Raw genomic sequence first — 14,656 nt, forward strand, 5'->3', positions numbered from 1 at the left:
TAGCTCCTGGAGCAAATTGTGAAACTCTTGAAACCCTCCGGAGGTTCTGGTGGACCCGAGTACAGCGACGATGTCCCCTACGCAGCTGTTTCTGCTCTCCAGAGCATATACGAGCGGTGACTCTCTCGAATAATGCTAATGCTAATGCTCGATAAACATCTAAAAAGATGGCCGCCAACGGGTTTCGAAACTTTCGCCTCCGGATTTCGCCTCTGACGCGCGTAAATTTCGCTTCAAACTTTTGTTGTTACGCGCGTCAATTTCGCCATTGACACGCGAATTAACACAAAGTGGTCAAGCGTCAAACCAGACGCGGTAGACGCGAATTTGACGCGCTATTCGCGTCCGGTGTGAACGCACAGTAATAAGGTCTATTTAAACGGTATGCGAAAAATATATTACATTGAAAGTAATAAATAAATAAAAAACACAATGACAAAGTGAATATTAAATTATAATTTCAGTTTATTCGTTGTAATCTGTAATATCTTTTAAAATATCTTGTAAAATTGTAGTTTATTTACACTTGACATTTTAGTTATTTCCATGTGGTTCTTTTTTTCATCAGATTCATGAGGTGAGTATGAATTATTTCTTACAGTCTGTATTTACATGCGAGTTGAATATGAAATTGCAATAATTTTCTTCTTTGACTCCAGGATCAGCGATCATGATCTTCTTCACGGTGGCCGTGTCCTTCATGATGTCTTCCTGTGAGAGCTTCGCCCATCATGATGTCATATCCTGTGGGAGAGACGAGAAGGATTCGATTTTGAGGTCGCAGCGCTATGTTAGTGTTATTGTAATATTGTTACAGTAATATTTCAGTTATTTTCAGCTGAGTCAGCACAGACGTTCAGTTGAAAACGAGCCAGAATATTCCTGTATGAAATTATTACACGAGTGACTGACGTCTGTCGATGAAATCTTCCCAGTCGCGGGTTCTTCATCTCCGTTGGTCTCATGTTCACTCTCTTCATCACCACCGTCACTTTCATCACTATCTCCTTCCTCACTGCCATATTCCTCCTCCTCTTCCTCATTATATCCTCTCTTTTGTTCTTCATTCTCGCTCTCTCCATCTCCCTCTTCCTCATCATCTTCCTTCGCTTTATTTTCCTCATTTTCTGTGCCTCCCTCCTCTTCTCCCTCTTCCTCGTTTTCTTTCACTCCTTCTTCCCCCTCTCCATTTCCTCCTTCATCTTCTCCTTCCTCTTTATTTCCTTCTTCCTCTTCCTCATCTCCGTTTTCTTCTTCATCTTCATCTCCTTCCTCTTCCTCATCTTCTCCTCCTTCCTCATCTTCTTCTCCTCCTTCCTCTTCCTCATTTCCTCCATCCTCTTCATCCTCTGCTTTCTTCTCTTCGTCGCTGTTTCCCTCGGAGTCGCTCTGAAAACCATCAGAAACTCAGACTTGTGCGATGATTTAATTCAAATCTACACTTAAAAAAACCCTAAATTTATGATTTATGTATTTAAATTGCATGTAGAATTTCCATTTATTTAGATTACAGTTTTAACATAAACAAACAAATTAAACTTATTCATATTTGTCAGTCATACATCAATGAAAGGTCAGATTTCTACACTCAAAAAAAACGGCATAGTTTATTAACTATTTGCATTGTATTGTGAAAAGTGCTATACAAATAAATGTGAATTGAATTGATTTGATTGAATTGATTGCATTTTCAAAATGTTTTTATCCAAATTCCTTCAAATCAGCATAACCTATTCAATTTATTACGTTTAAAAAGTATAAACATGGTTAAAAAATATGATTCCCTTCGGAGCAATCAATATTCAGTTTGTTACAAATGTATGAGATTGAAACATATTGGATTTATTGATGATGAATATATAAAGCTGGTTATTGTGTATTTAAAACACATTCAGTTTATTAATACTATTACAGAAATCTGACCTGTGTCATTTGTATATGACTAAGAAATTCACATCACTTTAAGTTAATAGTTTTTGCTGAAACTGTGAAAACTAATTTATATTAATTTCAAATACTTTTGTTTTTAATTTAGGCCTAAATATTTTCCTAGTGAAATGTTGACAGGTTTGCATGATGGTTAGTGTTCATATCACTAACTTAGTGTGAAAACACTCAACATTTCTCTCTCTCTGTGTGTGTGTGTATGTGTGTGTTTCGTACCCCGTCGTCTTCTGAACTCTCTGATCGTGTTACTCTCCGTCGCTGCATCTAATTAGTTGTATCATGAGAAAAATTGTTTATTTAGCAACACATCCTGATTTTCCCTTCAAATATTAATAATATAACAGTAAAGACAAATGTATAGGGTGAATCTCACACAAAAATATCTGTCATGTTTCATATCTGTCAACATATAAAATATGTTTCACCACTTTTATTGACATTGACACTATTATTTTTACTGTGAGTGGAAAAAATAAATAAATTAAATGTAAATAATCCTGTCCAGAGACAATGATTTTAAGTGTAAAAGACAACAAAATTTACCATAATTTATACTGTTTTTGTTCATTACAGTAATGAGAATTTAAAAAAGCAAATGTGCTTAATTGTAATGAAAACAATGCTTGGTTTTTATTTTTTTCAGGTGAAATATAACCTGAGCATTTCTTGACAGTTTTTGTGAGATTCACCCGTTGTTTTGTGAACTGAAGATAAAGTATTTCTGATATTAAATTCAAACAGCAAATAATTTCCTGGAAGAAACTAAAATGGGCGAAAACACTTACAGGCAGCGCGTGTCCGAAGACCAGAAGACACAAAACCAGAAAAGCGATCTTCATCCTTAATGTCACTGTGCGAACAACGAAAGCAATCAATGATGCATCTTCAGTTGCAGGAACAACACAGTAAATCAGGAGATTCAGTCTTACCTGTGATCGAGCTCGTGAAGCTGAAGCGAGGAGTTAGTGAAACACAGAAGAGTGAGCTGATGTTTCTCTACGGATCTCCTCAAACACACAGCATTTAAACAAGCGTCCCGACATGCTGAACCAATCAGGAGAGCGCGGGGGCCGTTGGGCGAGACGCTGCGTGATTTAATGAAAATAACGGAGCCGCTATAAACATCTATTTGTGTAGCAGTGAGCGTCACCACTGGCTTTGAAATGGGAGACACGAGTGTGTGTGTGTGTGTATCTTTGTACCTAGTTAAACATGTTTTGGGGAAATATTTGTACCCAGAAGTAAGCTAAACCTGACGAACGCTTCTTTTGGGGATGGCTTTGTTTGTAAAAGCAACACAGACACAGTACAGTTTAAAAAAAATATGTAAAAATTAGGGCTGAAATTATTATTATTTTTTTTATGTGGTCGATTCTGAAATGTTGTTTATATAGTAGAAGAGAGGGAAGGAATACAAATAGTTTTATAATATCAATACCAACACCACCATCCCTACCACCACCATCACCAACAACAATAAATAACAATAATATGCAGCTTTACATATATAAAAAAGGAAAAGAAGTATAGCCTATAGAACATAACATATATATATATATATATGAGGAGCTCTTTTCCAAAATGCGATAAACGCCATTTAAAAAAAAATTAGTTTGTCATGTCATTTTGCTGTGTTCTGAACCTATTCACTGCTCTATCAATGTTTCATGCCAAATCGATATATTTCCTTGTTTAAAATGTACTGCAAGATGCAGTTCTTTTTCAAACCGCGATAAGCGCCAAACCTATTTTTAGCCTAAACGCGATAAATCCTCTCTCGACAAATCAGAATTCAGTGAGCGTTCTACGCAATCCAACATCGGCGCGCTGAACAGAGGTTTGTTTATGTTCATTCATTCCTCAAAATGAGTGCTTTAAACGGTGAACGGCTTTTAACACTTTTGATGGCCTTGATGAGCCAGTGAGACCTACACCTGGGGTAGATGCTGCTGCCAAAGGTTTCTGTTTATAATTTCTGCCAAAAATGGCATTCGACAATCAAGAAGCAAAAGTCGAATTTTTTTTCCGAAATTTTTATTTTATTTTTATTAATCAACTGTTTTCTGTGTGTCAGTGTCTGCAAAGACGAAATTGACGATCAGCATCTCTGTAGTGAACGTGCCTAGAGAGAAATGCATGTAATGGATTACATAATCAGAGAGTATGCTATTTATTTTCGTTTTTAATTGTTTCGTTTAAAGACATTTCAAGCTTTCTATATAGATATATTTCTCATGACTCTGTGAGGCATACGCTGAATTTCGGTTAATTTATGATGAGATGCGCTCCTGTTCACGTGCAATGCAAGTGACCACGCCGGCGCCTCCATGTCATGATTATATTGTCTATTTGCTTCTTATTTATTAAATCCAGGCAATTGGTTGATGAAAAAATTATTAAAATTAAGATACAATTTATACAAAACGAAATTCACTTTAAAGAAACGCTTTCTACAAAGCAAAACTTAATTAAGTGGCCAAAATCATCCATTTTTGGATTTTTCTTTTGTGGATTTATAGCGTTTAAAAAAAAATTTACTTTGAATTTATCATCAACAATATTGTTGTTTGATTTAATAATCATTGTTCAACATGTACAGACTGAGGGGAAATTTTTGTTTAACAGGCTAAATTGAATATTCACAAAATGTGTGGGTCTAGGTAAAAAAATTAATTTTCCAGAAAACTATTGAAATGGATTTATCGCGTTTTGGAAGAGAGCTCCTCATATATACACACATATACATACATAAAAGACCTCAATCCACAAATAATTGTAGAATGATGTATTCAATAATACTCAGAACTTATTTATTATATAAATAATTTGTATTTATGCATATTGAACTTTCTTATTATTAATCCATTTAATATACCAAAGAACTTAATTGAGGCATAAACTCCCTAGCTAGTTTTAATCAATATTTAAGGATGAGAACATTTTATTAAATTTGTATAGTTAATAATATGGTCCCTTAATAGATGTAGCCATTGTGTAGTTGATATTTGGTATTTATTGTTCCAGTTGAGCAGTATAGTGTTTTTGGCGATAGCTAGAGATATGAGCAGAGGTTTTGAATGTTCAAAGTGAGGGTTAATTTGAGTTGATTTGATTTGATATCAATTCTCAAAAGCTACGAATCACTATTTTTTCAATATGTATTTCCACAAACATTGAACAGAATTTCTGATTGACGTTAATCGTATTACTAGTAGGGCTATGCCGGTAAATGTGTATGTGTTTTACATGAATATTATGTCACAAAGCTTTGTTTACAAATTAAATAATAGGTTAGCAATTAAATGTGACATCGCAGCCATGGAGACGTTTGGATTCGTGACGAATGTGAGTTGAGCGTGAGCCCATAAATGTAAGCTTTGTCGGCTTAGTATTGCGATCCGGTCTCCCGATTATCAGCGAATTTATCAATATTCCATTCGTTATTCCACTGGACATGGAATCTCTGGTTTCTTTTCCCAAATGTGATGCGATCTGGGAAAACCTAGCCTAGCGGCAACACATTTCATTTTTCAACCAGTGTGGTCTAGCAACTCTCCGTTGGCTTTCGAGCTGGAAAAACCAAACTCTAGTCAGGCCATTCACATCGTGTATAGAGTCGGCGGCGGGCGACAGTTGCGACGGTTCCCTGCTACTTGAAAACACAGAATGGCTTCTGCTGCGGGCGAACAGCGGTCCTTCAAATCGGCTTTGGCCGCGACTCTGGAGGACTCAGGAGTTAGGCCGTGTGTCCACCAAAGCGTTTTTCCACGCGCCTGGCGTATGTTTTCAATGGGAGCGCCGCGTTTTTAGAACGCCATGAGCGTAACGAGGCGCTGAACGTTTTTTTCACGCTGAAGCGCTGAGAGCTCTGCGTTTTTACTGGTCGCAGAGAGTTGAAGAATGTTCAACTTTGGGTAAAACGCAGCGCTCATCACTGTCACTTTTTACCCAGCCGTCCAATCACAGTGGAGGAGGGGCGGGACTTATACCACACCGAGCAACTGTCACAACATTCTTTCTGTACAACGACATCAACCAGCAGAGCTAACCGAACAAAATGGATGAAAAATAAATTTTTAGTATGAAACAAATTATCTGCGAAATCAGTTACAAGTAAACTGTGCTCCGGACATTCTGTATCATAGCAACGAAACGTCTCAACGGAAAAAACGCTGCGCTGCCAAAACGCTCTCAAGCGCCCACAGCTAGGCGTTTTCAGCAGAGAGTCTAGCGTTTTCAGCTGACTAAAAACGCTTTGGTGGACACACAGCCTTAAGCTTTTCTTTGAGAAAAGAACAAAGAACGGCACTTAAGTCATGTGTTCGTAGTTTTGCCGACCAGATACGGCAAAAGTTTAATCTATCAACTAGCTCCGCTAGGGTGCGTTTCCCGAAAGCATCGCTAACCAACTATGGTCGCAAGTTCCGTCGTTATCAGCAGTTCAACGAGTCGGTGTTTCCCGAAACCATCGTTCCAACGAACATTCGCAAACAGCATCGCAGAGGTGTGTGTTTGAGCGACAGATCGCGAGAAGCAGAGTTTCTTGTTTGCATGACATGTGGACTCAATAAATCCTTATCTTGAGCCAAATAATCAATCTGACATTCAGTGCAACCTGTGTCTTATATTTAGAATACATACAAATGTCATTTACGTCTTTTAGTTTGTCAAGAGATTTAAAGCGTCATGTTTGAAGAGTGCGCATGTGTGAACGAGCCTAACCTGCGCGTGACATCTGACGGGTTTTCCCAGATCGCATCACAAATCTTCACTCACGTCGGGGAATATAAACGTTTCTTCCTTTGGTGCGCTTTAAGAAGGCCTATTATTATCCGCGCTCTTTACTGTGGTGAAGTTCTTTTTAACACAGTTTGTGCTTGTTATTAGACTTGGTAAGGCACGTCAAGTTTATTTTGCGGGTGATTTTAGTTTCGCTTTCTCTGGCAGCGCAAAATCAAACAGCCTAAACGTCTCAAATCCGCTCTTTAGTTTTTACAACAAGTAGAAAACATGAAGATATCAGAAGAGATGGTCTTTCTGCTCGTTATCCCTCAAAGCTCAGCGTAGGCTAGCTTATATCACGTGTCCGTGTGTGGAAATATAAAACAAATGTTTTTTTTTAAATATTTAACTTTATTATATTATTTAAGTTAATATTATTTAATGATATTTATTTCAATGCTTTACAGGCTTTAGTTCATTGATGTTCATTGACGGAAGTGCTCAAATAAACACGCATGTCTGTTAGGAAATGGATGTTTGAGCCTCGTTTATTATTATTATTTTATTTAAAAATGTATTTAATTGAGGTGTGTGTGTGTATATATAGTATATATATATATAACACGCACCCCCAACCACCGCGCCACCGTCACAGCCCTAATTACTAGTCTTCTCCACTAGATGTCATCATGTCCAGTGTGTGTGACAGTGTGTGTGTGTGTGTGTGTGCGCGTGTGTGTGTGTGTGTGTGTGTGTTAGAGAAAGAGAGAGAGGTTGTGTGTGTGTGTGTGTGTGTGTGTGTGTCCAGCTGCAGATGGACTAGTTGGACACTTGTACCCCTTGTGTAAATTTAGCTTGTTTCAGGACACAGATATGAATTTTAATTATAAAGATGTTTAATATAGACATTTTAATTTCCCCTGTGAAACAATCACAGTGTTTTTGAGTCAGACTTTATTGGGCAGATTTATTTGAAAGTGAGCTCTTCAGGAAGTGTGGGCGCTTCTGATCTCACGAAGAGGAGATATTTCTTCATCACGCTCACATTTCCAGACGTGGTGAACACGCGCCTCGTGAACTCTGTACTGATGATGTTGACGTAATCTGGCGGGAGAACGCGCCAAAACACGCCACAGAAAACCGTAAAAATGTGCCGTGACCTTCATTTGCAACTCAAACACTTATTTGTATAATGAACAGTCGAGTTTTGTACAGACACATGTGTTTTGTTCAGGAAAAAAGACAAAAGAAAAAAGATATGAAACTGAAGCCTGTGTTTTATCACCCTTAATGAAGTTATTTTCAGGATTCTCAACCCTGTATTCTCTTCACTTTGGGTAGAAAAAAATGGAATATATATACTGTATATATATATGATAATGATCCTGTCTAAAGACTACGATTTTCACTATAAAATACTAATTCTGCCATAATTGTTGACTACTCTACAACTTTTTTGCTAAACAATAAACTCAATATTACAATATTGGGAATTTAAAGAGTGGATGTGCTTAATTGTAATGAAAATAATGTCTCAATGCTAAAAAAGTAACTGTTTTTAATGCAAAAAATGGGTAAAGTTGTGTAAAAAACAATTCTCCTATTTCTTTAATGTGAGAAAGATAAAACATCAGATTCACGCGAGATGACAGTCTTCTTCCAAAGCTTTATTTCTTCAGAAAGGAGTATGAATCACAACAGACAAAAAAACACTACAGAAATCCACAGATTTTCAGAAATATATTTACGTGCAGATGTTTATAAGGGTAATTATATAGCCCAAATGAATGGGTAGTTGATAAATAATTATAAATAAAAAAGGAAGTACAGTATTCAGACACTTAAGATGTCTAAATTTCTTCAAAACAAGTGGCATCTGTCCTCAAGTGATGCTCGAGCAAAACTAACACTGAATTATAGTCACTGAATTATATTATCCTTATTTTTAGTGGATCTGTGAAGTCAGTTTTCCTCAAGGTCACACATTGCTTCAGGTTTTCCAAGCAGAAATTGTCCAAGACGTTATTTCTGTTGTTTCATATTACAAACATTTTTTTGAGTGTGTTTGTGCTGCATTCTTTAAAATAAATGCCACTTGTTTTGGTATTTGCATATATAATTAAAAATCATAATTTTGGCAGCATTGCATATATTTGTAGGTCCTTTAAAGAGGTCATGACATGGATTAAAACGAAACAAAAATATTTTAGTATGTTCCTTGAGGTTCACTTACAGTAATTATTTTCAATCCTCTGTCTGAAATGATCAGTTTTTAAGGCGTGGCTCCTTTAAGGCTCGTCAGTAAACGCCCACTGTTGTGATTGGCTAACGACGTCACTGCATAGGAAACATATCAACACACACTTGCTATTGAAAACATTATCCAAATAATCCATAAGCATTATAAAACAATATAAGTCACCCAATATAAAAACAGGCCATTTTTGGAGCTTGATTAAACAAATGCAGGATATTTTAATGGTATAAAGTCCTCTTATATGTCAAAAGATCGAGGCAAATTTGATTTCTTATGTCATGACTCCTTTAACTTGTCAAAAAAGTATCTAAGGACAGTATTTTAATCACATTTTAACCTTCCCCAGTTGATTTAAATGCTTCTGCTGATGCTCTTTAGAGGTACAAATATTCCATGACGTCTTTCAATCAATATAAGATCATTACATTTATCTATTTACATTTATTCATTTAGCAGATTATATTATATATAAAAGAGGAACATCACACCCAATTTCCCAAAGAGACAAAAACATAGTGTTCGGCACGTACTACGGGACGCGGTGATGGAAAGAGAAACATGAGGTGGGTGGAAATATTATATTTAAATATATGATGATTTAAAAATTTTTAAAATATATGATTATTTTTGCAATAATTTTAAATGGAGTTTGCAGCACATATCAAGCCCACAAAAAAAGAAAATCACCATTAATGACGTTATTTTTAAGATTATCTCTTTGATTTTCATTATAAAGTTATAGGGTACTCTACAACATTTTTGCATAACAATAATGAAAATTATATTTTTCACTTTACAGTATTAAAGATTAAAGGAGTAAATGTGCTTAATTGTAACTGTTTAAATGTTCTCTTTATGCAAAATATGATTTCGGAATGGGTGAAAAACATGATAAATATGATTTTTGCACTTTCTCACATTTTCACCTGTGCACTTTTCAGATCTGTTGGAAATAATCCATAATGATGCAGACACTTGGATTGTAAGTAAACTCAGTGTGCATGTATCATATATTATTATAATGATAAAACTTGCAATTATTTTTGATGGACTTTGCAAAATATATCAAGTCCACAAAAGTAAATGTAAGTGTTAAGGACAAAATAATATGTTCTAAATTTATAAATATAAACAATAATAAGTAAATGTTTGAATCCATCACCACATGAATTGATCTCAGAAAAGTGAAGGTTATATGGACTTTAAATGGAGATAATGTGACGGCAAAGGGCTTGATTGAATCTTCATAAACCGTCACTCGACTCTCTCTCTCACTTGGTGCAGATGAAGTTGTGTGTCTCAGTTTCAGGAAGGCTGATCCAGAGCTGGTTGCTGGTCTGAATGGCTCCGGATCTCACTGTCGTAATGCAGTTCTCCTCCCCGGTGCCGTGACCCGGATCCCAGTGCTCATAGCACAGGGTCTGACCGTTGACCCAGAACCAGAGGCCGAGCACGCAGGAGTGACGGAGACCCAGCCACACGTGAGCAGTGGAGGCCATCGAGGACACGTTCTCCACCCGAAGCTGGATCTCCGGCGAGTCCACCGACACCAGGTCCATGTCTTCATCTCTGCAGTATTTCAGAGCTCCTGTCCACGTCAGATTCTGTCTGATCAGAACCAGTTTATCTGGAGCACAAACAGAAACAACAACGGTCACACTTTAGTTTAGGGTCCAAATCTCTATATTAACTAATCATTATGACTTTTACCTCAATAAACTCCTAATTACTGCTTATTAATAGTTAGTAAGGTAGTTAAGTTTAGGAATTGGGTGGATCAAGGGATGTAGAATATGATCATGCAGAATAATGCATTAATATGTGCTGATAAACAGCCAATATCCTAGTAATATGCATCCTATTAAGCACTAGTTAATAGTGAGAACTGGACCCCAAACTAAAGTGTTACCACAAAAACATTAAACATTTTTAGTTAAAATACAATCCTCCCAAAATGTTTAATTCTGTCATCATTTACTCGCACTCATGTCGTTCCAAACCCATAAGACTTTCCTTCATCTTTGAAATGCAAATTTAAATATTTTAATTCTGCGATATTTCTGTCCCTCCATTTGAAAATTCAAGTAAAAACTTAAATGATCTAGAATAGGGCTGTAACGATTCCTCGATTAAAGTCGAATACTCGATTTAAAAAAATACTCGATTGCAATTTACCCGTGTCAAGTAAATACCGTGGCAAAATACCGGAAGTGGCCATATACAGACGTGAATCCATGAACCGCATTATTACACCATTCTCTAAGGCTACGCGATCTATTTAAAACCATTTACAATCATGATATAGCATAGTGCTATCATGAAATCACAAAGGCTGTGATATGCGCAAAAATAAAACCCAAATGATTACTTCGATACTTTATTTGAACAAATAATTATTGCTTGTTATTATATATTTAGGTAACACTTTACAATAAGGTTCATTAGTTAACATTAATTAAAGCTGCAGTCCGCAGTGTTTCCTCTTTGTCGTCATCTCTGTTTGAAATCTGCAATTGCAGTTATTTCGCAGAATTATCAGCTTTACGTGAGTTGTGCCTCGACACGGCACAGCGCGGATGAACACAGTGTTTGAGGAGAGTGTGTGTGTGTCAGTCGCCGCCGGTGTGGATACTAGCGTTCACAACCACAGATTATTCTTTTTGGAAGTATGACCAACATAAGAGTTTTCACCGGAAAATGTCTGAACAAGTGACATCCACTTTTCTTCTCAACTAAGGGAAAAGAGCTTTGCAGTAAATCACGCTGATTAAATCTAACGATCGCTTATCATATCACGTCAAACTGTGCAAATTATACTTTGTTCTCAAATTGTTAATGTTCAACATCAGCATTGCGTGATGACATCTAAAGCCCTTCAGACATTATCCTGTGCTGCGTCCCAATTCGCTTACTTACACTACGCCCTAAAAGTATGTACTCTTTTTGGGAAGAGTAGGCAAGCTTTGGGACAAACTACTTCGCCATCTTTAACGGACGGCTCTGTCGCGTGCATCCTGTCACCGTAAACTGCCCTGTCAATCATCTCGTCACAGTTAAAATCCTCCATTCAATCTAATTTGATTTCCTACCGTTTCGGAGAGCACGTTCATCTGCCAGTCGTGGGTCTTTCATGCGGAGACTCTCCTCATGTGTTTGCAATTTGAATATAATGATGCATTTAAAAGGTAATGGCTAAACGTATCTTTACAAAAGTTCACAATGCTGCTGCAAATGCAATATAATGTGGACAACATTGAATAAATTAATTTTCGTCAGGTTAGATACTGACAATTAATCACTCAAACCCCTTTTATCTAAACCTCTCTACACAACCGTCGGACACGCGCGTCCTCCATGTCTGTAGTTTTTTTTAACACTTTTCACTTGTGTTTGTAGTTCTAACCGAATCCTCGTCCAACGGGCAATGGGTTGTGGGCAATATCAGCCGTTAGATTCTGCCCGGAAATAGTAGACCATGAGTGTCAAGTTGTAATCACGTATCGAATCAAAGGAAGATTTTATCAGCTGGTTCAGTGGCCAATTGTTTGGAGTTAGAAATATATAACTCGCGCTGCATATAATAGTAATTTTGCCTCAGATACAAGATTATACATTCGCTTTAACAAGCAGGTTCTTCATTACCACGGCAACCGCTTGCGTGTCATATTGAATGCGATTTTCGTGTTTAAAAAAGTAACTATACATAAGAGACGGAAATGATGCAGATAACTATACATTATTTAAGGTTATTTCTATTCGTTACGATATTGATATATGTTGTCAAGTAAGCTTCATGTTTTCCCCGTTGCGAGCGTGCGCTCCTCTAAACTGTAGCTACGGGTGCTGCACTGCTCTAGTTGACGGCTGTGCCTTCCCCCCGAGAATATCATGTTAACAACAACCCTTTAGAAAACGTAATTCCTTTGTGGATCCTCTTGATCTGCTTTCTCCATGTTTCTTTGACTAATCTCAGTGTCTCAGTCTCACGCACGCTGCACGCGAGTTAACCACGCCCACTTATTTACATGTCGCGGTATACACGGAATAAAAAAATCTGTTACGGTTGACATTTTCTACCGCGGTAACGATACCGTCATACCGCCCAGCCCTAGTGTGTACAGATGTGTGTGTACAGATGTGTGTGTGTACAGATGTGTGTGTGTACAGATGTGTGTGTGTACAGATGTGTGTGTGTACAGATGTGACATAATGACGCAAAGACATGCTCGAATCTCCCGCTGAAATCCACCAGTACCACTGGAGTTAAAAACATTATTACAAGCTTACCGCTGTGAATCGAGCTACGGCAAGCAGAGAGTGTTGAACACTGGCTGGTTATGTACTTGCTCAAACATTTATTTTGGATAATATTTAACCCAAAAAAGCTACGGACTGCAGCTTTAATGTATTAACCAACATGAACTAACAATGAACAATACATTTGTAACTATGTATTAATCTTTGTTAATGTTAGTTTCATTGTTTGTTCATGTTGATTCACAGTACATTAATGTTAACAAATACAACCTTTGATTTTAATAATGTATTAGTAAATGTTGAAATTAATATTATTAACTAAGATTAATAAATGCTGTAGAAGTATTGTTCATTCTTAGTATTGTTAACTACTGAACCATATTGTAAAGTGTTACCTATTTGTATTAAGGCTGTTGTTCACTTGGATCTATTTTTATTACCACTATTTATTTATCTGATTACTCGATTAATCGATGGAATAATCAGTAGAATACTTGATTACTAAAATAAGGTCATAAAGGCGTCATAAAATTAATCCATATAAATCGAGCGGTTTAATCCGGATTCAGATTAGGCTTTTATTTAAATCTAAAAATGATCACATTTAAACACAAATGCTTTTGTGCGTCACACGCTAGAACAGACCGGATTGGTTCTTTTGCATCATGTGATGCACGTCGAAGCTTCTGTATATGCCAGATGTGATATGTGTGTTTGTGAGGGTATAAAAGCCTAAATTAACTGGTCGTCATATAAAGTGATCGTATCTCTTCACACTCCACTCGATTCATATGGATTTGTTTTTCAACACCGTTTTGGATCTGGAAGTTGGAGGAACAGAAACCTCTCAGATTTCATTAAAAAATATCTTAATTTGTGTTTCAAGGTCGTTTGGTTTGAAATGAAATGAGGGTAAGTGAATGAAATGGATTTTTGGGTGAACTATCCACTATAATTAATAACCGAGTCAGGATCACGTGTGATCGGTATTTGCATTTGTTCAGATGATTGTGTGTGTGTGAGCGTCTTCTTACCGTCATAACACACAAAGGGATACATTTCTTTACATTCATCATCGGTCCATCGTCCTTGGTGGCCTTTGATATTAATCGCGGTGCAGACATCATCTCTGTTCTTATTGATATTGGGTTCACCAGTGAGCCAGTGTGTGAATGTGAAGCTGCTGTTATCTGACCAAACCCAGAGTCTCTTCAGACCGATCCAGGCTTTATCAGATGTAGTTAGGTTTTGTTCTATGATTTTCTTAGTCTCATTATTCTCACTCTGGTTCCTCACACTGACCAGATCTGTGTGATTCTGTCTACAATAACTCTGAGCTTCAGTCCAAGTCTTTGCCACATTTACAGGGACCCATGTTTTACTGCTGGCTTTAAAAGAGAAAGACATTTGTCTAATGAAGTGAAATATCACAGAAAGTAAATGCATAGAAAATAAGAAAATATAAGGACAAAG

General features: G+C 36.9%; 1 protein-coding gene across 1 annotated transcript in view; it reads right to left on the reverse strand.

Moving 5' to 3' along the window:
• Positions 1 to 9,746: 9,746 nt before the first annotated feature.
• Positions 9,747 to 14,656, reverse strand: part of LOC130069410 (C-type mannose receptor 2-like) — a 30,219-nt gene continuing 25,309 nt past the window's right edge. Inside the window, exons 4-5 of the mRNA XM_056233277.1 lie at positions 14,218 to 14,571; positions 9,747 to 10,553 (exon numbers count right to left, since the gene is read on the reverse strand). Coding sequence (XP_056089252.1) covers positions 10,198 to 10,553; positions 14,218 to 14,571 — 710 coding nt within the window. The 3' untranslated portion in view covers positions 9,747 to 10,197. The remainder of the gene's footprint in view (positions 10,554 to 14,217; positions 14,572 to 14,656) is intronic.

Source organism: Rhinichthys klamathensis, unplaced genomic scaffold (assembly GCF_029890125.1).
Source record: "Rhinichthys klamathensis goyatoka isolate OS25496 unplaced genomic scaffold, OSU_Roscu_1.1 h1tg000366l_1, whole genome shotgun sequence".
Lineage (NCBI taxonomy): Eukaryota > Metazoa > Chordata > Actinopteri > Cypriniformes > Leuciscidae > Rhinichthys > Rhinichthys klamathensis.